Source organism: Heptranchias perlo, unplaced genomic scaffold (genome assembly GCF_035084215.1).
Source record: "Heptranchias perlo isolate sHepPer1 unplaced genomic scaffold, sHepPer1.hap1 HAP1_SCAFFOLD_641, whole genome shotgun sequence".
NCBI lineage: Eukaryota > Metazoa > Chordata > Chondrichthyes > Hexanchiformes > Hexanchidae > Heptranchias > Heptranchias perlo.
Window position 1 is genome coordinate 66,778 of NW_027139668.1, and position 20,412 is coordinate 87,189.

General features: G+C 46.9%; 1 protein-coding gene across 3 annotated transcripts in view; it reads right to left on the reverse strand.

The window, feature by feature from the left end:
• The window catches only part of LOC137318078 (integrin alpha-X-like), a 72,724-nt gene that overhangs the window by 32,642 nt on the left and 19,670 nt on the right, over positions 1 to 20,412 (reverse strand). For all 3 annotated transcript variants that reach the window (XM_067981045.1, XM_067981043.1, XM_067981042.1), the window contains exons 4-11: positions 19,637 to 19,692; positions 18,453 to 18,567; positions 16,946 to 17,076; positions 7,061 to 7,209; positions 6,774 to 6,927; positions 6,469 to 6,616; positions 3,143 to 3,219; positions 1,765 to 1,891 (exon numbers count right to left, since the gene is read on the reverse strand). In XM_067981045.1, coding sequence (XP_067837146.1) covers positions 1,765 to 1,891; positions 3,143 to 3,219; positions 6,469 to 6,616; positions 6,774 to 6,927; positions 7,061 to 7,209; positions 16,946 to 17,076; positions 18,453 to 18,567; positions 19,637 to 19,692 — 957 coding nt within the window. The remainder of the gene's footprint in view (positions 1 to 1,764; positions 1,892 to 3,142; positions 3,220 to 6,468; positions 6,617 to 6,773; positions 6,928 to 7,060; positions 7,210 to 16,945; positions 17,077 to 18,452; positions 18,568 to 19,636; positions 19,693 to 20,412) is intronic.

Consider the following 20,412-nt stretch of genomic DNA (forward strand, 5'->3'; position numbering starts at 1 on the left):
GGTCTAACCAGACCGGAACTGTGCCCAGTACTCCCAGTGTGGTCTAACCAGACCAGAACTGTGCCCAGTACTCCCAGTGTGGTCTAACCAGACCAGAACTGTGCCCAGTACTCCCAGTGCAGTCTAACCAGACCAGAACTGTGCCCAGTACTCCCAGTGTGGTCTAACCAGACCAGAACTGTGCACAGTGCTCCCAGTGTGGTCTAACCAGACCAGAACTGTGCCCAGTACTCCCAGTGTGGTCTAACCAGACCAGAACTGTGCCCAGTGCTCCCAGTGTGGTCTAACCAGACCAGAACTGTGCCCAGTACTCCCAGTGTGGTCTAACCAGACCAGAACTGTGCCCATTACTCCCAGTGTGGTCTAACCAGACCAGAACTGTGCCCAGTACTCCCAGTGTGGGCGAACCAGACCAGAACTGTGCCCAGTACTCCCAGTGTGGTCTAACCAGACCAGAAGTGTGCCCAGTACTCCCAGTGTGGTCTAACCAGACCAGAACTGTGCACAGTGCTCCCAGTGTGGTCTAACCAGACCAGAACTGTGCACAGTACTCCCAGTGTGGTCTAACCAGACCAGAACTGTGCCCAGTGCTCCCAGTGTGGTCTAACCAGACCAGAACTGTGCCCAGTACTCCCAGTGTGGTCTAACCAGACCAGAACTGTGCACAGTGCTCCCAGTGTGGTCTAACCAGACCAGAACTGTGCCCAGTACTCCCAGTGTGGTCTAACCAGACCAGAACTGTGCCCAGTACTCCCAGTGTGGGCTAACCAGACCAGAACTGTGCCCAGTGCTCCCAGTGTGGTCTAACCAGACCAGAACTGTGCCCAGTGCTCCCAGTGTGGTCTAACCAGACCAGAACTGTGCCCAGTACTCCCAGTGTGGTCTAACCAGACCAGAACTGTGCACAGTGCTCCCAGTGTGGTCTAACCAGACCAGAACTGTGCACAGTGCTCCCAGTGTGGTCTAACCAGACCGCAACTGTGCCCAGTACTCCCAGTGTGGTCTAACCAGACCAGAACTGTGCACAGTGCTCCCAGTGTGGTCTAACCAGACCAGAACTGTGCCCAATGCTCCCAGTGTGGTCTAACCAGACCAGAACTGTGCCCAGTAATCCTAGTGTGGTCTAACCAGACCGGAACTGTGCCCAGTACTCCTAGTGTGGTCTAACCAGACCGGAACTGTGCCCAGTACTCCCAGTGTGGTCTAACCAGACCGGAACTGTGCCCAGTACTCCCAGTGTGGTCTAACCAGACCAGAACTGTGCCCAGTACTCCCAGTGTGGTCTAACCAGACCAGAACTGTGCCCAGTACTCCCAGTGTGGTCTAACCAGACCAGAACTGTGCCCAGTACTCCCAGTGTGGTCTAACCAGACCAGAACTGTGCCCAGTGCTCCCAGTGTGGTCTAACCAGACCAGAACTGTGCCCAGTGCTCCCAGTGTGGTCTAACCAGACCGGAACTGTGCCCAGTGCTCCCAGTGTGGTCTAACCAGAACAGAACTGTGCCCAGTGCTCCCAGTGTGGTCTAACCAGACCGGAACTGTGCACAGTGCTCCCATTGTGGTCTAACCAGATTACTAGACCAGTAACAGACCCACTACACTACTGTACCCCTCTGGATTACTGGTCCAGTTAGATTCACTGGGCCATTCGCCTTGTAGTGGGATCTTGCTCTGCATGTGCTGAATTAACCCTTGCCCGAGCCCCCCCATGCTCCCCGAACCTGAACGCCCACGCGCTGCCCCCACGGTCGAACGCCCGCGTACCCAGGTAGGCGTCCTTCATGTCGCTGTGAGCTTTGGAGACGTTGATGAACGAGGTCTCGTTGCCCCTGAATTCCATCAGCCCCCCCGACCAATCGAAGGCCCCCACAGCTCCGAGGGTAATGGCCTCCTGGAAGAGAAAGCACAGGAATTGGGGTGGGTGAGTAATTTCCCGGACGGGACGTGCCGGGTCGATCTCTGTCCCATTCCGCCTGCGCCTCCCGCCCCCACTATTCTACCAGGGGGGGCGGTGCGGGAATGATCCAGAGGCGCACTGGACTTCCAGGGGCGAATTGCTGGTACAGTCGGGAGTCTAGACATCAGACAATATCTCTCCTCCCTTTCCCTTGGTCTCAGACTGGAATCTCTCACGATCCCGCCTCGGAGACAGAAGATCATGGGTTCGAGCCCCACATACGCTCCAGGGACTCGGGCCCCATAATCCAGGACCGACACTCCCCGGCTGCCCAGTACTGAGGGAGCGCCGCACTGTCGGAGGGTCGGTACTGAGGGAGCGCCGCACTGTCGGAGGGTCGGTACTGAGGGAGCGCCGCACTGTCGGAGGGTCAGTACTGAGGGAGCGCCGCACTGTCGGAGGGTCGGTACTGAGGGAGCGCCGCACTGCCGGAGGGTCGGTACTGAGGGAGCGCCGCACTGTCGGAGGGTCAGTACTGAGGGAGCGCCGCACTGTCGGAGGGTCAGTACTGAGGGAGCGCCGCACTGTCGGAGGGTCGGTACTGAGGGAGCGCCGCACTGTCGGAGGGTCGGTACTGAGGGAGCGCCGCACTGTCGGAGGGTCAGTACTGAGGGAGCGCCGCACTGTCGGAGGGTCGGTCCCGAGGGAGCGCCGCACTGTCGGAGGTTCGGTGCCGAGGGAGCGCCGCACTGTCGGAGGGTCGGTGCCGAGGGAGCGCCGCACTGTCGGAGGGTCGGTACTGAGGGAGCGCCGCACTGTCGGAGGGTCGGTACCGAGGGAGCGCCGCACTGTCGGAGGGTCGGTACCGAGGGAGCGCCGCACTGTCGGAGGGTCGGTACCGAGGGAGCGCCGCACTGTCGGAGGGTCGGCACTGAGGGAGCTCCGCACTGTCGGAGGGTCAGTACTGAGGGAGCGCCGCACTGTCGGAGGGTCGGTACTGAGGGAGCGTGGGGCAGCAGGAGAGGAGGGTGGAGGCCTGACAGGAGCAGGCCGAGAGAGGGCGGGACGGGAGGGGAGGCTCCCTTAAAATATCGCCTCTTGTCTCCAACTCCAGAACCTCAACCCTCGCTGGCGCCCTCCTCCTCTCCCCATCACCCCAAAAGCGCCCTCCCCTCCAAGAGGCAAAGGTCCGCCGGATTCTCAGGACAGTCCGCGGCAATCTCCAGGGCGATCCGTTCGACCTACCGGAGTGACAATGGCGCTGAAGCCTCCCTGCGACATCTCAAACTCGAAGGAACTCTCGTTGCTGTAATCGTGCGCCCCTGAGGACGAAAAGGGAGATGAGGCGATTCACACACTGGTCGAAGAGCAGGTACCCCATTCCCCCCACTCCTTGCGATCGACAAGGACTTCCCCGTTTGCGCTGCACTTTTAGCGTAACGAGAAAACCCATCGCCGAGACCCTTCACAAGAGCGTAAATCAGAGGCACCGGGCCACCCGAGGAGATATTAGGACAGGCGACCAAAAGCTGGGTCAAAGAGGTAGGGGGTTTAAGGAGGGTCTCAAAGGAGGAGAGAGAGGGAGGGAGGGAGGGAGAGAGAGAGAGAGAGAGAGAGGGAGGGAGAGAGAGAGAAAGAGGGACGGAGGGAGGGAGAGAGAGAGAGAGAGTGGGAAAGAGAGAGAGAGGGAGAGAGAGAGAAAGAGGGACGGAGGGAGGGAGAGAGAGAGGGAGGGTGGGAGAGAGAGGGAGGGAGGCAGAGAGAGAGAGAGGGAAGGAGAGAGAGAGAGAGAGAGAGAGAGTGGGAAAGAAAGAGGGAGGGAGAGAGAGAGAAAGAGGGACGGAGGGAGGGAGAGAGAGAGGGAGGGTGGGAGAGAGAGGGAGGGAGGCAGAGAGAGAGAGAGGGAGGGAGAGAGAGAGAGAGAGGGATGGAGGGAGAGAGGGAGAGAGAAGGATGGAGGGAGAGAGGGAGAGAGAAGGATGGAGGGAGAGAGGGAGGGAGGAAGGGTGGGAGAGAGAGAGGGAGGGAGGAAGGGTGGGAGAGAGAGAGGGAGGGAGGGAGGGAGGCGGAGAGGTTCAGGGAGGGAATTCCAGAGCTCGGGGCCCGGGCGGCTGAAGGCACGGCCGCCAATGGTGGAGCGAAGGGAACGGGGGGGATGGACAAGAGGCCGGAATTGGAGGAGGGCAGAGATCTCGGAGGGTTGTTGGGGCTGGAGGAGGTTACAGAGATTGGGGGCGAGGGGCCACGGAGGGATTTGAACAGGAGGATGGAGGATTTTAATTTGGAGATGTTGGGGGACTGGGAACCAATGTGGGTCCAGCGAGCACAGGGAGGGGGGGTGATGGGTGAATGGGAATTCCTCAGGATGTCCCAAAACATTTCACAGCCAATGAGATACTTTTCGAAGTGCGGTCACTGTTGTAATGTGGGAAACACAGCAGACAATTTGTGCACAGCAAGATCCCACAAACAGCGATGAGATAAATGACCCAGATCATCTGGTTTTTTTAGTGATGTTGGTCGAGGGATAAATATCGGGGCCCCAGGACCCCCGGGGAGAACTCCCCCCTCCAAGTTGAAGGATGGTTTGGGGTTGAGGTGAGTGATGTTAGTGAGTTTGAGATGAGGGATTGAGGGGTTGAGGTGAGGGATTGAGGGGTTGAGATTAGGGATTGTGGGGTTGAGATGAGGGGATGCAGGGTTGAGGTGAGGGATTGAGAGGTTGAGGTGAGGGATTGAGGGGTTGAGATTAGGGATTGTGGGGTTGAGATTAGGGATTGTGGGGTTGAGATGAGGGGATGGAGGGTTGAGGTGAGGGATTGAGGGGTTGAGATGAGGGATTGAGAGGTTGAGGTGAGAGATTGAGGTGTTGAGGTGAGGGATTGAGGTGTTGAGGTGAGGGATTGAGAGGTTGAGGTGAGGGATTGAGGTGTTGAGGTGAGGGATTGAGGTGTTGAGGTGAGGGATTGAGGTGTTGAGGTGAGGGATTGAGGTGTTGAGGTGAGGGATTGAGGTGTTGAGGTGAGGGATTGAGGGGTTGAGGTGAGGGATTGAGAGGTTGAGGTGAGAGATTGAGGAGTTGAGGTGTGGGATTGAGGGGTTGAGGTGAGGGATTGAGAGGTTGAGGTGAGGGATTGAGGGGTTGAGATTAGGGATTGTTGGGTTTAGATTAGGGATTGTGGGGTTGAGATGAGGAGATGAAGGGTTGAGGTGAGGGATTGAGGGGTTGAGATGAGGGATTGAGAGGTTGAGGTGAGAGATTGAAGTGTTGAGGTGAGGGATTGAGGTGTTGAGGTGAGGGATTGAGAGGTTGAGGTGAGGGATTGTGGTGTTGAGGTGAGGAATTGAGGAGTTGAGGTGAGGGATTAAGGGGTTGAGGTGAGGGATTGAGCAGTTGAGCTGTGGGATTGAGGAGTTGAGGTGAGGGATTGAGAGGTTGAGGTGAGAGATTGAGGAGTTGAGGTGTGGGATTGAGGGGTTGAGGTGAGGGATTGAGAGGTTGAGATGAGGGATTGAGGGGTTGAGATTAGGGATTGTGGGGTTGAGATGAGGGGATGCAGGGTTGAGGTGAGGGATTGAGGGGTTGAGGTGAGGGATTGAGAGATTGAGGTGAGGGATTGAGGGGTTGAGATGAGGGATTGAGGGGTTGAGATTAGGGATTGTGGGGTTGAGATGAGGGGATGGAGGGTTGAGGTGAGGGATTGAGGGGTTGAGGTGAGGGATTGTGGGGTTGAGATGAGGGGATGCAGGGTTGAGGTGAGGGAATGCAGGGTTGAGGTGAGGGATTGAGGGGTTGAGGTGAGGGATTGAGGGGTTGAGATTAGGGATTGTGGGGTTGAGATGAGGGGATGCAGGGTTGAGGTGAGGGATTGAGGGGTTGAGGTGAGGGATTGAGAGGTTGAGGTGAGGGATTGAGGGGTTGAGATGAGGGGATGCAGGGTTGAGGTGAGGGATTGAGGGGTTGAGGTGAGGGATTGAGAGGTTGAGGTGAGGGATTGAGGGGTTGAGATGAGGGATTGAGGGGTTGAGATTAGGGATTGTGGGGTTGAGATGAGGGGATGGAGGGTTGAGGTGAGGGATTGAGGGGTTGAGGTGAGGGATTGTGGGGTTGAGATGAGGGGATGCAGGGTTGAGGTGAGGGAATGCAGGGTTGAGGTGAGGGATTGAGGTGTTGAGCTGAGGGATTGAGGGGTTGAGATTAGGGATTGAGGGGTTGAGATTAGGGATTGTGGGGTTGAGATGAGGGATTGTGGGGTTGAGATGAGGGGATGCAGGGTTGAGGTGAGGGAATGCAGGGTTGAGGTGAGGGATTGAGGGGTTGAGGTGAGGGATTGAGGGGTTGAGATTAGGGATTGTGGGGTTGAGATTAGGGATTGTGGGGTTGAGATGAGGGGATGCAGGGTTGAGGTGAGGGATTGAGGTGTTGAGGTGAGGGATTGAGGGGTTGAGGTGAGGGATTGAGGGGTTGAGGTGAGGGATTGAGATTAGGGATTGTGGGGTTGAGATGAGGGGATGCAAGGTTGAGGTGAGGGATTGAGGGGTTGAGGTGAGGGTTCGATCGGATGTCTTACCCTCGATATTGTAGATCTTGGTCTTCAGTCCCTCGAAGATACTTTGCAGGTCTTCGTACCTCTTCACTTTAATCAGGTAACTCGGAGACGAGGCAATGGTTTTCAGCATCTGCTCACCTTTACTTCCTGCTTCGAAATCCTTCCCCACCTTTGTGAGGATTATCACTCGTTAACTATTGCCATCACCTCTTCGGACAAACTCACACTCACTCCCTCACACTCACGCACACACTCACTCAAACTCAGGCACACACTCTCACATGGACACCCTGCTTGGCCCCACGAACACGGAGGTATCTCCTTACCCCGATTGCACAGCGGACGATGCCCTTTTCCTTCGCCAACTCGATGGTCTTGTTGATGTCCAGGTCACCGGTGGTGGCCTCACCATCGGTGATCACAATCAGCAGCCTGGTGGCCCCGTCCCTGGCCCCCGCCTCCTTGGTGAACACCTTCTTTCTACGGGACGAGAGGGGAGAGGGAGTGGAAAAGACGGGGCCCCAGTCAGATATGGAGACAGCCGCTCTGTGACCTCCTCCGCATTTGCCCTCCCCAAACCTCCTCCCTTTTACCTGCCCCCTTTACTACTCACATCACATAGTTGATTGCCGTGGCTGTGAGTGTGACACTTTCCATCAGTTCGATCGAATCCATCACCGTCTTCAGATCTGTCGACTTGTCACGAAAAGTGTGGAAACTCATCTCCAGCCTTTGCCTGCCTGAGTATTGTACGACGGCGAACTGAACAGAGAGGGGGTCGTGAGATACAGGCAAGACAAGCCGAGAGCTCTCTCCCCATAGTCCTGTATCAATCCCCAAACTAATCTCACTGCCCCGCACTCTCCCCATAGCCCTGTGTCAATCCCCAAACTAATCCCACTGCCCCGCTCTCTCCCCCATAGCCCTGTATCAATCCCCAAACTAATCCCACTGCCCCGCACTCTCCCCATAGCCCTGTATCAATCCCCAAACTAATCCCACTGCCCCGCTCTCTCCCCATAGCCCTGTATCAATCCCCAAACTAATCCCACTGCCCCGCTCTCTCCCCATAGCCCTGTATCAATCCCCAAACTAATCCCACTGCCCCGCTCTCTCCCCATAGCCCTGTATCAATCCCCAAACTAATCCCACTGCCCCGCTCTCTCCCCATAGCCCTGTATCGATCCCCAAACTAATCCCACTGCCCCGCTCTCTCCCCATAGCCCTGTATCGATCCCCAAACTAATCCCACTGCCCCGCTCTCTCCCCATAGTCCTGTATCGATCCCCAAACTAATCCCACTGCCCCGCTCTCTCCCCATAGCCCTGTATCAATCCCCAAACTAATCCCACTGCCCCGCTCTCTCCCCATAGCCCTGTATCAATCCCCAAACTAATCCCACTGCCCCGCTCTCTCCCCATAGCCCTGTATCAATCCCCAAACTAATCCCACTGCCCCGCTCTCTCCCCATAGCCCTGTATCGATCCCCAAACTAATCCCACTGCCCCGCTCTCTCCCCATAGCCCTGTATCGATCCCCAAACTAATCCCACTGCCCCGCTCTCTCCCCATAGTCCTGTATCGATCCCCAAACTAATCCCACTGCCCCGCTCTCTCCCCATAGCCCTGTATCAATCCCCAAACTAATCCCACTGCCCCGCTCTCTCCCCATAGCCCTGTATCAATCCCCAAACTAATCCCACTGCCCCGCACTCTCCCCATAGCCCTGTATCAATCCCCAAACTAATCCCACTGCCCCGCTCTCTCCCCCATAGCCCTGTATCAATCCCCAAACTAATCCCACTGCCCCGCTCTCTCCCCCATAGCCCTGTATCAATCCCCAAACTAATCCCACTGCCCCGCACTCTCCCCATAGCCCTGTATCAATCCCCAAACTAATCCCACTGCCCCGCTCTCTCCCCATAGCCCTGTATCAATCCCCAAACTAATCCCACTGCCCCGCTCTCTCCCCATAGCCCTGTATCAATCCCCAAACTAATCCCACTGCCCCGCTCTCTCCCCATAGCCCTGTATCGATCCCCAAACTAATCCCACTGCCCCGCTCTCTCCCCATAGCCCTGTATCGATCCCCAAACTAATCCCACTGCCCCGCTCTCTCCCCATAGTCCTGTATCGATCCCCAAACTAATCCCACTGCCCCGCTCTCTCCCCATAGCCCTGTATCAATCCCCAAACTAATCCCACTGCCCCGCTCTCTCCCCATAGCCCTGTATCAATCCCCAAACTAATCCCACTGCCCCGCTCTCTCCCCATAGCCCTGTATCAATCCCCAAACTAATCCCACTGCCCCGCTCTCTCCCCATAGCCCTGTATCGATCCCCAAACTAATCCCACTGCCCCGCTCTCTCCCCATAGCCCTGTATCGATCCCCAAACTAATCCCACTGCCCCGCTCTCTCCCCATAGTCCTGTATCGATCCCCAAACTAATCCCACTGCCCCGCTCTCTCCCCATAGTCCTGTATCGATCCCCAAACTAATCCCACTGCCCCGCTCTCTCCCCATAGCCCTGTATCAATCCCCAAACTAATCCCACTGCCCCGCTCTCTCCCCATAGCCCTGTATCAATCCCCAAACTAATCCCACTGCCCCGCTCTCTCCCCATAGCCCTGTATCAATCCACAACTAGTGCAATAGTACAAAGATTCAAAGGTTCAAAAGTTCAAAGGTTCAAAGGTGCAAAAGTTCAAAGGTTCAAAAGTTCAAAGGTTCAAAAGTTTAAAAGTTCGAACATTCAAACGTTCAAAGAATCAACGGTTCAAAGGTCCAAAAGTTCAAAGGTTCAAAAGTTCAAAAGTTCAAAGGTTCAAAGATTCAACGGTTCAAATGCACAAAAGTTCAAAGGTTCAAATGTTCAAAGGTTCAAATGTTCAAAAGTTCAAAGGTTCAAAAGTTCAAATGTTCAAAGGTTCAAAGGTTCAAAAGTTCAAATGTTCAAAGGTTCAAATGTTCAAAAGTTCAAAAGTTCGAATGTTCAAATGTTCAAAGGTTCAAATGTTCAAAGGTTCAAAAGTTCAAAAGTTCAAAGGTTCAAAGGTTCAAATGTTCAAAAGTTCAAAAGTTCAAATGTTCAAATGTTCAAAGGTTCAAATGTTCAAAGGTTCAAAAGTTCAAAAGTTCAAAGGTTCAAAGGTTCAAAGGTTCAAAAGTGCAAAGGTTCAAAAGTTCAAATGTTCAAAGGTTCAAATGTTTAAAAGTTCAAAGGTTCAAAGATTCAAAAGTTCAAAGCTTCAAAAGTTCAAATGTTCAAAGGTTCAAAGGTTCAAAAGTTCAAATATTCAAAAGTTCAAAGGTTCAAAGATTCAAAAGTTCAAAGGTTCAAAGGTTCAAAAGTTCAAAGGTTCAAAGATTCAAAAGCTCAAAGGTTCAAAGGTTCAAAGATTCAAAAGTTCAAAGGTTCAAAAGTTCAAAGATTCAAAAGTTCAAAGCTTCAAAAGTTCAAATGTTCAAAGGTTCAAAGGTTCAAAAGTTCAAATATTCAAAAGTTCAAAGGTTCAAAGATTCAAAAGTTCAAAGGTTCAAAGGTTCAAAAGTTCAAAGGTTCAAAGATTCAAAAGCTCAAAGGTTCAAAGGTTCAAAGATTCAAAAGTTCAAAGGTTCAAAAGTTCAAAGGTTCAAAGGTTCAAATGTTCAAATGTTCAAATGTTCAAAAGTTCAAAGGTTCAAAAGTTTAAAGGTTCAAAAGTTCAAAGGTTCAAAGGTTCAAAAGTTCAAAGGTTCAAAAGTTCAAAGATTCAAAAGTTCAAAGGTACAAACATTCAAAAGTTCAAAGGTTCAAAGGTTCAAATGTTCAACGGTTCAAAGATTCAAAAGTTCAAAGGTTCAAAAGTTCAAAGTTTCAAATGTTCAAATGTTCAAAGGTTGAAAAGTTCAAAGGTTCAAAGATTCAAAAGTTCAAAGGTTCAAAAGTTCAAAGATTCAAAATTTCAAAGGTTCAAAGATTCAAAAGTTCAAAGGTTCAAATGTTCAAATGTTCAAAGTTTCAAAAGTTCAAAGATTCAAAATTTCAGAGGTTCAAAGGTTCAAAAGTTCAAAGGTTCAAAGATTCAAAAGTTCAAAGGTTCAAAGGTTCAAAAGTTCAAAAATTCAAAAGTTCAAAGGTTCAAAGGTTCAAAAGTTCAAAAATTCAAAAGTTCAAAGGTTCAAAGGTTCAAAAGTTCAAAGTTTCAAATGTTCAAATGTTCAAAGGTTCAAAGTTTCAAATGTTCAAAGATTCAAAAGTTCAAAGGTTCAGAAGTTCAAAGATTCAAAAGTTCAAAGGTTCAAAGGTTCAAAGATTCAAAAGTTCAAAGGTTCAAATGTTCAAAAGTTCAAAGGTTCAAAAGTTCAAAGATTCAAAAGTTCAAAAGTTCAAAGGTTTAAAGGTTCAAAGATTCAAAAGTTCAAAGGTTCAAAGGTTCAAAAGTTCAAAGGTTCAAAGATTCAAAAGTTCAAAGGTTCAAATGTTCAAATGTTCAAAGGTTCAAAAGTTCAAAGATTCAAAAGTTCAAAGTTTTAAAGGTTCAAAGATTCAAAAGTTCAAAGGTTCAACGTTTCAAAGATTCAAAAGTTCAAAGGTTCAAAGGTTCAAAGATTCAAAAGTTCAAAGTTTTAAAGGTTCAAAGATTCAAAAGTTCAAAGGTTCAAAAGTTCAAAGATTCAAAAGTTCAAAGGTTCAAAGATTCAAAGTTTCAAATGTTCAAATGTTCAAAGGTTGAAAAGTTCAAATGTTCAAAGTTTCAAAAGTTCAAAGATTCAAAAGTTCAAAGGTTCAAAGATTCAAAAGTTCAAAGGTTCAACGTTTCAAAGATTCAAAAGTTCAAAGGTTCAAAGGTTCAAAGATTCAAAAGTTCAAAGTTTTAAAGGTTCAAAGATTCAAAAGTTCAAAGGTTCAAAAGTTCAAAGATTCAAAAGTTCAAAGGTTCAAAGATTCAAAGTTTCAAATGTTCAAATGTTCAAAGGTTGAAAAGTTCAAATGTTCAAAGTTTCAAAAGTTCAAAGATTCAAAAGTTCAAAGGTTCAAAGATTCAAAAGTTCAAAGGTTCAACGTTTCAAAGATTCAAAAGTTCAAAGGTTCAAAGGTTCAAAGATTCAAAAGTTCAAAGTTTTAAAGGTTCAAAGATTCAAAAGTTCAAAGTTTCAAAAGTTCAAAGATTCAAAAGTTCAAAGGTTCAAAGATTCAAAATTTCAAAGGTTCAAAGGTTCAAAGATTCAAAAGTTCAAAGGATCAAAGGTTCAAAGATTCAAAAGTTCAAAGTTTTAAAGGTTCAAAGATTCAAAGTTTCAAATGTTCAAATGTTCAAAGGTTGAAAAGTTCAAATGTTCAAAGTTTCAAAAGTTCAAAGATTCAAAAGTTCAAAGGTTCAAAGATTCAAAAGTTCAAAGGTTCAAATGTTCAAAGTTTCAAATGTTCAAAGATTCAAATGTTCAAAGGTTCAAAGATTCAAAAGTTCAAAGGTTCAAAGGTTCAAAGGTTCAAAAGTTCAAAGGTTCAAAGGTTCAAAAGTTCAAAGGTTCAATGATTCAAAAGTTCAAAGGTTCAAAGGTTCAAAGATTCAAAAGTTCAAAGTTTTAAAGGTTCAAAGATTCAAAAGTTCAAAGGTTCAAAGATTCAAAAGTTCAAAGGTTCCAAGATTCAAAAGTTCAAAGGTTCAAAGGTTCAAAGATTCAAAAGTTCAAAGTTTTAAAGGTTCAAAGATTCAAAGGTTCAAAGGTTCAAAAGTTCAAAGATTCAAAAGTTCAAAGGTTCAAAGATTCAAAGTTTCAAATGTTCAAATGTTCAAAGGTTGAAAAGTTCAAATGTTCAAAGTTTCAAAAGTTCAAAGATTCAAAAGTTCAAAGGTTCAAAGATTCAAAAGTTCAAAGGTTCAAAGGTTCAAAGATTCAAAAGTTCAAAGGTTCAAAGGTTCAAAGATTCAAAAGTTCAAAGTTTTAAAGGTTCAAAGATTCAAAAGTTCAAAGTTTCAAAAGTTCAAAGATTCAAAAGTTCAAAGGTTCAAAGATTCAAAAGTTCAAAGGTTCAAAGGTTCAAAGATTCAAAAGTTCAAAGGTTCAAAGGTTCAAAGATTCAAAAGTTCAAAGTTTTAAAGGTTCAAAGATTCAAAGTTTCAAATGTTCAAATGTTCAAAGGTTGAAAAGTTCAAATGTTCAAAGTTTCAAAAGTTCAAAGATTCAAAAGTTCAAAGGTTCAAAGATTCAAAAGTTCAAAGGTTCAAATGTTCAAAGTTTCAAAGATTCAAAAGTTCAAAGGTTCAAATGTTCAAAGTTTCAAATGTTCAAAGATTCAAAAGTTCAAAGGTTCAAAGATTCAAAAGTTCAAAGGTTCAAAGGTTCAAAAGTTCAAAGGTTCAAAGGTTCAAAAGTTCAAAGGTTCAAAGATTCAAAAGTTCAAAGGTTCAAATGTTCAAATGTTCAAAGGTTCAAAAGTTCAAAGATTCAAAAGTTCAAAGGTACAAACATTCAAAAGTTCAAAGGTTCAAAGGTTCAAATGTTCAACGGTTCAAAGATTCAAAAGTTCAAAGCTTCAAAAGTTCAAAAAGTTCAAAGATTCAAAAGTTCAAAGCTTCAAAAGTTCAAAAAGTTCAAAGGTTCAAAAGTTCAAAGTTTCAAATGTTCAAAAAGTTCAAAGGTTCAAAAGTTCAAAGATTCAAAAGTTCAAAGTTTCAAAGGTTCAGAAGTTCAAAGATTCAAAAGTTCAAAGGTTCAAAGGTTCAAAGATTCAAAAGTTCAAAGGTTCAAAGGTACATAAGTTCAAATGTTCAAAGATTCAAAAGTTCAAAGGTTCAAATGTTCAAAAGTTCAAAGGTTCAAAAGTTCAAAGATTCAAAAGTTCAAAGCTTCAAAAGTTCAAAAAGTTCAAAGGTTCAAAAGTTCAAAGTTTCAAAGGTTCAAAAGTTCAAAGGTTCAAAAGTTCAAAGATTCAAAAGTTCAAATCTTCAAAAGTTCAAAGCTTCAAAAGTTCAAAAAGTTCAAAGATTCAAAAGTTCAAAGCTTCAAAAGTTCAAAAAGTTCAAAGGTTCAAAAGTTCAAAGTTTCAAATGTTCAAAAAGTTCAAAGGTTCAAAAGTTCAAAGATTCAAAAGTTCAAAGTTTCAAAGGTTCAGAAGTTCAAAGATTCAAAAGTTCAAAGGTTCAAAGGTTCAAAGATTCAAAAGTTCAAAGGTTCAAAGGTACATAAGTTCAAATGTTCAAAGATTCAAAAGTTCAAAGGTTCAAATGTTCAAAAGTTCAAAGGTTCAAAAGTTCAAAGATTCAAAAGTTCAAAGCTTCAAAAGTTCAAAAAGTTCAAAGGTTCAAAAGTTCAAAGTTTCAAAGGTTCAAAAGTTCAAAGGTTCAAAAGTTCAAAGATTCAAAAGTTCAAATCTTCAAAAGTTCAAAGCTTCAAAAGTTCAAAAAGTTCAAAGGTTCAAAAGTTCAAAGTTTCAAAGGTTCAAAAGTTCAAAGATTCAAAAGTTCAAAGGTTCAAAGGTTCAAAGATTCAAAACTTCAAAGGTTCAAAAGTTCAAAGATTCAAAAGTTCAAAAGTTCAAAGGTTCAAAGGTTCAAAGATTCAAAAGTTCAAAGGTTCAAAGGTTCAAAAGTTCAAAGGTTCAAAAGTTCAAAAGTTCAAAGGTTCAAAAGTTCAAAGATTCAAAAGTTCAAAGCTTCAAAGATTCAAAAGTTCAAAGGTTCAAAGGTTCAAAGATTCAAAAGTTCAAAGGTTCAAAGGTTCAAAAGTTCAAAGGTTCAAAGATTCAAAAGTTCAAAGGTTCAAATGTTCAAATGTTCAAATGTTCAAAGGTTCAAAAGTTCAAAGATTCAAAAGTTCAAAGGTTCAAAGGTTCAAAGATTCAAAAGTTCAAAGTTTTAAAGGTTCAAAGATTCAAAAGTTCAAAGGTTCAACGTTTCAAAGATTCAAAAGTTCAAAGGTTCAAAGGTTCAAAGATTCAAAAGTTCAAAGTTTTAAAGGTTCAAAGATTCAAAAGTTCAAAGGTTCAAAAGTTCAAAGATTCAAAAGTTCAAAGGTTCAAAGATTCAAAGTTTCAAATGTTCAAATGTTCAAAGGTTGAAAAGTTCAAATGTTCAAAGTTTCAAAAGTTCAAAGATTCAAAAGTTCAAAGGTTCAAAGATTCAAAAGTTCAAAGGTTCAAAGGTTCAAAGATTCAAAAGTTCAAAGGTTCAAAGGTTCAAAGATTCAAAAGTTCAAAGTTTTAAAGGTTCAAAGATTCAAAAGTTCAAAGTTTCAAAAGTTCAAAGATTCAAAAGTTCAAAGGTTCAAAGATTCAAAAGTTCAAAGGTTCAAAGGTTCAAAGATTCAAAAGTTCAAAGGTTCAAAGGTTCAAAGATTCAAAAGTTCAAAGTTTTAAGGTTCAAAGATTCAAAGTTTCAAATGTTCAAATGTTCAAAGGTTGAAAAGTTCAAAAGTTCAAAGATTCAAAAGTTCAAAGGTTCAAAGATTCAAAAGTTCAAAGGTTCAAATGTTCAAAGTTTCAAATGTTCAAAGATTCAAAAGTTCAAAGGTTCAAAGATTCAAAAGTTCAAAGGTTCAAAGGTTCAAAGGTTCAAAAGTTCAAAGGTTCAAAGGTTCAAAAGTTCAAAGGTTCAAAGATTCAAAAGTTCAAAAGTTCAAAGATTCAAAAGTTCAAAGGTTCAAAGATTCAAAAGTTCAAAGGTTCAAAGGTTCAAAGGTTCAAAAGTTCAAAGGTTCAAAGGTTCAAAAGTTCAAAGGTTCAAAGATTCAAAAGTTCAAAAGTTCAAAGGTTCAAAGGTTCAAAAGTTCAAAGGTTCAAAGATTCAAAAGTTCAAAGGTTCAAAGGTTCAAAGATTCAAAAGTTCAAAGGTTCAAAGGTTCAAAGATTCAAAAGTTCAAAGTTTTAAAGGTTCAAAGATTCAAAAGTTCAAAGGTTCAAAGATTCAAAAGTTCAAAGGTTCCAAGATTCAAAAGTTCAAAGGTTCAAAGGTTCAAAGATTCAAAAGTTCAAAGTTTTAAAGGTTCAAAGATTCAAAGGTTCAAAGGTTCAAAAGTTCAAAGATTCAAAAGTTCAAAGGTTCAAAGATTCAAAGTTTCAAATGTTCAAATGTTCAAAGGTTGAAAAGTTCAAATGTTCAAAGTTTCAAAAGTTCAAAGATTCAAAAGTTCAAAGGTTCAAAGATTCAAAAGTTCAAAGGTTCAAATGTTCAAAGTTTCAAAGATTCAAAAGTTCAAAGGTTCAAATGTTCAAAGTTTCAAATGTTCAAAGATTCAAAAGTTCAAAGGTTCAAAGATTCAAAAGTTCAAAGGTTCAAAGGTTCAAAGATTCAAAAGTTCAAAGGTTCAAAGGTTCAAAGATTCAAAAGTTCAAAGTTTTAAAGGTTCAAAGTTTCAAAAGTTCAAAGATTCAAAAGTTCAAAGGTTCAAAGATTCAAAAGTTCAAAGGTTCAAAGGTTCAAAGATTCAAAAGTTCAAAGGTTCAAAGGTTCAAAGATTCAAAAGTTCAAAGTTTTAAAGGTTCAAAGATTCAAAGTTTCAAAGGTTCAAATGTTCAAAGGTTGAAAAGTTCAAATGTTCAAAGTTTCAAAAGTTCAAAGATTCAAAAGTTCAAAGGTTCAAAGATTCAAAAGTTCAAAGGTTCAAAGGTTCAAAAGTTCAAAGGTTCAAAGGTTCAAAAGTTCAAAGGTTCAAAGATTCAAAAGTTCAAAGGTTCAAATGTTCAAATGTTCAAAGGTTCAAAAGTTCAAAGATTCAAAAGTTCAAAGGTACAAACATTCAAAAGTTCAAAGGTTCAAAGGTTCAAATGTTCAACGGTTCAAAGATTCAAAAGTTCAAAGCTTCAAAAGTTCAAAAAGTTCAAAGATTCAAAAGTTCAAAGCTTCAAAAGTTCAAAAAGTTCAAAGGTTCAAAAGTTCAAAGTTTCAAATGTTCAAAAAGTTCAAAGGTTCAAAAGTTCAAAGATTCAAAAGTTCAAAGTTTCAAAGGTTCAAAAGTTCAAAGATTCAAAGTTCAAAGGTTCAACGGTTCAAAAGTTCAAAGGTTCAAAGTTTCAAATGTTCAAAGGTTCAAAGATTCAAAGGTTCAAAAGTTCAAAGGTTCAATGGTTCAAAAGTTCAAAAGTTCAAAGGTTCAAAAGTTCAAAGGTTCAAATGTTCAAATGTTCAAAAGTTCAAAGGTTCAAAAGTTCAAAGGTTCAAATGTTCAAAGTTTCAAAAGTTCAAAGGTTCAAAGATTCAAAGATTCAAAAGTTCAAAGGTTCAACGGTTCAAAGTTTCAAAGATTCAATGGTTCAAAGGGTCAACGGTTCCCCGGTTCATTGGTTCAAAGGTTGAGCGGCAGAGAGATTCTCCCCCTCCCCCAGTGACCCCCCCTCCCCCCAGTGACCCCCCCCCTCCCCCCAGTGACCCCCCCTCCCCCAGTGACCCCCCCCTCCCCCCAGTGACCCCCCCCTCCCCCCAGTGACCCCCCTCCCCCCAGTGACCCCCCCCTCCCCCCAATGACCCCCCCTCCCCCCAGTGACCCCCTCCTCCCCCCCCCCGACCCACTCACTGACCTGCATGACCTCATGGTCAGAATCCATCATCATTTCCAACATGAATCTCTTGTTATTCTCCAAATCGCGCTTTGTCAGGCTGTTCGATCCATCAAACAGAAAGACCACATCGACTTGGACCACGGTGCATTCTGCGAGAGAGGGAGGGAGAACGAGGGAGGAAGACTCTCTTAGTTGGCGAGGGAATTCGTGTTCCCATTGGGGCGGCGGGGGAGAGGACAACCTGAGGCTACGGTCTTTGCGACCACCTGAACCCCACCACGTCCCATCTCACGTGTGGACATCCCTTGGGGGAGCAGCTCGCTCAGTCTCGTCTCCGACTCACAAGGTCGTGGGTTCGAGCCCCACACTCGCTCCAGAGACGACAGCTCCAAAATACAGGCCGGCATCCCCTGGTGCCAGGACTGAGGGAGCGCCGCACTGTCGGAGGGTCGGTACTGAGGGAGCGCCGCACTGTCGGAGGGTCGGTACTGAGGGAGCGCCGCACTGTCGGAGGGTCGGTACTGAGGGAGCGCCGCACTGTCGGAGGGTCGGTACTGAGGGAGCGCCGCACTGTCGGAGGGTCGGTACTGAGGGAGCGCCGCACTGTCGGAGGGTCGGTACTGAGGGAGCGCCGCACTGTCGGAGGGTCGGTACTGAGGGAGCGCCGCACTGTCGAGGGTCGGTACTGAGGGAGCGCCGCACTGTCGGAGGGTCGGTACTGAGGGAGCGCCGCACTGTCGGAGGGTCAGTGCTGAGGGACTTTCTCTCTCTCTTTCTCTGTTTCTTTCTCTCTCTTTCTCTCTCTTTCCTTCATTCTCTCTCTGTGTCTCACTCTATCTCTATCTCTCTCTTCTGTCTGTCTCTCTCTCTGTCTCTCATTCTCTCTCTTTCTCTCTCGCTCTCTCGCTCTCCCTTTCCCTCTCTCTCTCTTTCTCTTACTCTCTCACTTTATCTCTCTCTCTCCCTCTTTCTCTCTCCCTCTCTCTCTGACTCTCTCTCTCTTTCCTTCTCTCCCCCCTCTCCCTCTCACTCTCTCTCCCTCTCTCTCCCTCTCTCTCTCCCTCTCTCTCCCTCTCTCTCTCTCCCTCTCTCCCTCTCTCCCTCTCTGTCTCTCTCCCTCTTTCTTTCTTTGTCTCTCACTTTATCTCTCTCTCTCTCTGTCTCTCTCTCTGACTCTCTCTCTCTTTCCTTCTCTCCCCCTCTCCCTCTCCCTCTCCCTCTCCCTCTGTCTCTCTCTCTCTCTTTCTTTCTTTGTCTCTCACTTTATCTCTCTCTCTCTCTCTCTCTCTCCCTCCCTCTCTCTCTCTCTCTCCCTCTCTCTCGCTCCTCTCCCTCTCTCTCTCTCGCTCCCTCTCTCTCTCTCTCCCTCTCTCTCTCGCTCCCTCTCTCTCGCTCCCCCTCTCTCTCTCTCCCTCTCTCTCCCTCTCTCTCTCTCTCTCTCGCTCCCTCTCTCTCTCTCTCCCTCTCTCTCTCTCGCTCCCTCTCTCTCTCTCTCTTTCAGTTGTTGATGGCGACTGACTCTTACCTTCGTGCATGGGTTTCAGACTCTCGAATTGCTCGAGATTCTCATTGAAGATATAGCAAATGCCATTCAGATGCATATTCGAGATACAAGTCTGGGGGACATTGGATCCACAGGCCTGGAGAGCACAGTGAGAATCAGGTGAGAGACATGGACACCCATTCCCAGCCTCGTCCCCTTCCCACCCTCCCTCCGCCTCCCCTCGGATGTGGCTCAGTTGGTCACTCACTCGTGCCTGAGTCAAAAGGTCATGGGTGCGAGCCCCAGTCCAGAGAGTTGAACCTCAAAACCCAGGCCGACACTCCCCAGTTGCCCAGGACTGAGGGAGCGCCGCACTGTCGGAGGGTCAGTACTGAGGGAGCGCCGCACTGTCGGAGGGTTGGTACTGAGGGAGCGCCGCACTGTCGGAGGGTCGGTACTGAGGGAGCTCCGCACTGTCGGAGGGTCGGTACTGAGAGAGCGCCGCACTGTCGGAGGGTCAGTACTGAGGGAGCGCCGCACTGTCGGAGGGTCGGTACTGAGGGAGCGCCGCACTGTCGGAGGGTCGGTACTGAGGGAGCGCCGCACTGTCGGAGGGTCAGTACTGAGGGAGCGCCGCACTGTCGGAGGGTCGGTACTGAGGGAGCGCCGCACTGTCGGAGGGTCAGTACTGAGGGAGCGCCGCACTGTCGGAGGGTCGGTACTGAGGGAGCGCCGCACTGTCGGAGGGTCAGTACTGAGGGAGCGCCGCACTGTCGGAGGGTCGGTACTGAGGGAGCGCCGCACTGTCGGAGGGTCAGTACTGAGGGAGCGCCGCACTGTCGGAGGGGCCGTCTTTCGGACGAGATGTTAAACCGAGGGCCCCGTCTGCCCCTCTCAGGTGGGTGTAAAAGATCCCATGGCCACTATTGGAAGAAGAGCAGGGGGGAGTTCTCCCCGGGGTCCTGGGGCGGAATTTTTATCCCTCAAACCAACACCACCGGGGAGAAGCAACAACATCAGATTAACTTGGTCATAGAACTGATTTGCTGCCTGTGGGTTCTTGCTGTGCACTAACTGCCTGCACGGTCAGAGCGACCGGGCGTCACACGCAGGGCTCGGGTGGTGACGTTTCGTGGGACGCCTGCTGAGGAAGGTGAGAACGCCCGGTACAAACCCGCGATCCTTAATCCCGTCGAGCAGAGTTTTACGTTTAAGGGGACACTCACCACCAGACGCGACGCCGATGATTCCAGAGTGGACAGGCTGGTATTTTCAGGGCCTCCTGCGGCAGAATAGCGACAAGTCAGTCGTTTTGTTTACTTTCCATCCCTCGACTCGCTTTGCTTCCCCCCCCACAACCGTGGCATTGCTCGCAGTGAGCGGGCCCACGCCCTGATGTTGTACAGCGACAGTCTCACACTGCGTCACCTCGTAACGGGATACCGGGCAGGCGGAACCTCAGCCTGCCCCTTTGAGAGGCAGCTGGTGTTCAGCCAGGACTGTCCCTTTAAGAGGCAGCTGGTGTTTAGCTAGGACTGTCCCTTTAAGAGGCAGCTGGTGTTCAGCCAGGACTGTCCCTTTAAGAGACAGCTGGTGTTTTGCTAGGACTGTCCCTTTAAGAGGCAGCTGGTGTTCAGCCAGGACTGTCCCTTTAAGAGGCAGCTGCTGTTTAGCTAGGACTGTCCCTTTTAAGAGGCAGCAGGTGTTCAGCCAGGACTGTCCCTTTAAGAGGCAGCTGGTGTTCAGCCAGGACTGTCCCTTTAAGAGGCAGCAGGTGTTTAGCTAGGACTGTCCCTTTAAGAGGCAGCTGGTGTTCAGCCAGGACTGTCCCCTTTAAGAGGCAGCTGGTGTTTTGCTAGGACTGTCCCTTTAAGAGGCAGCAGGTGTTTAGCTAGGACTGTCCCTTTAAGAGGCAGCTGGCGTTCAGCCAGGACTGTCCCTTTAAGAGGCAGCAGGTGTTTCGCTAGGACTGTCCCTTTAAGAGGCAGCTGGCGTTCAGCCA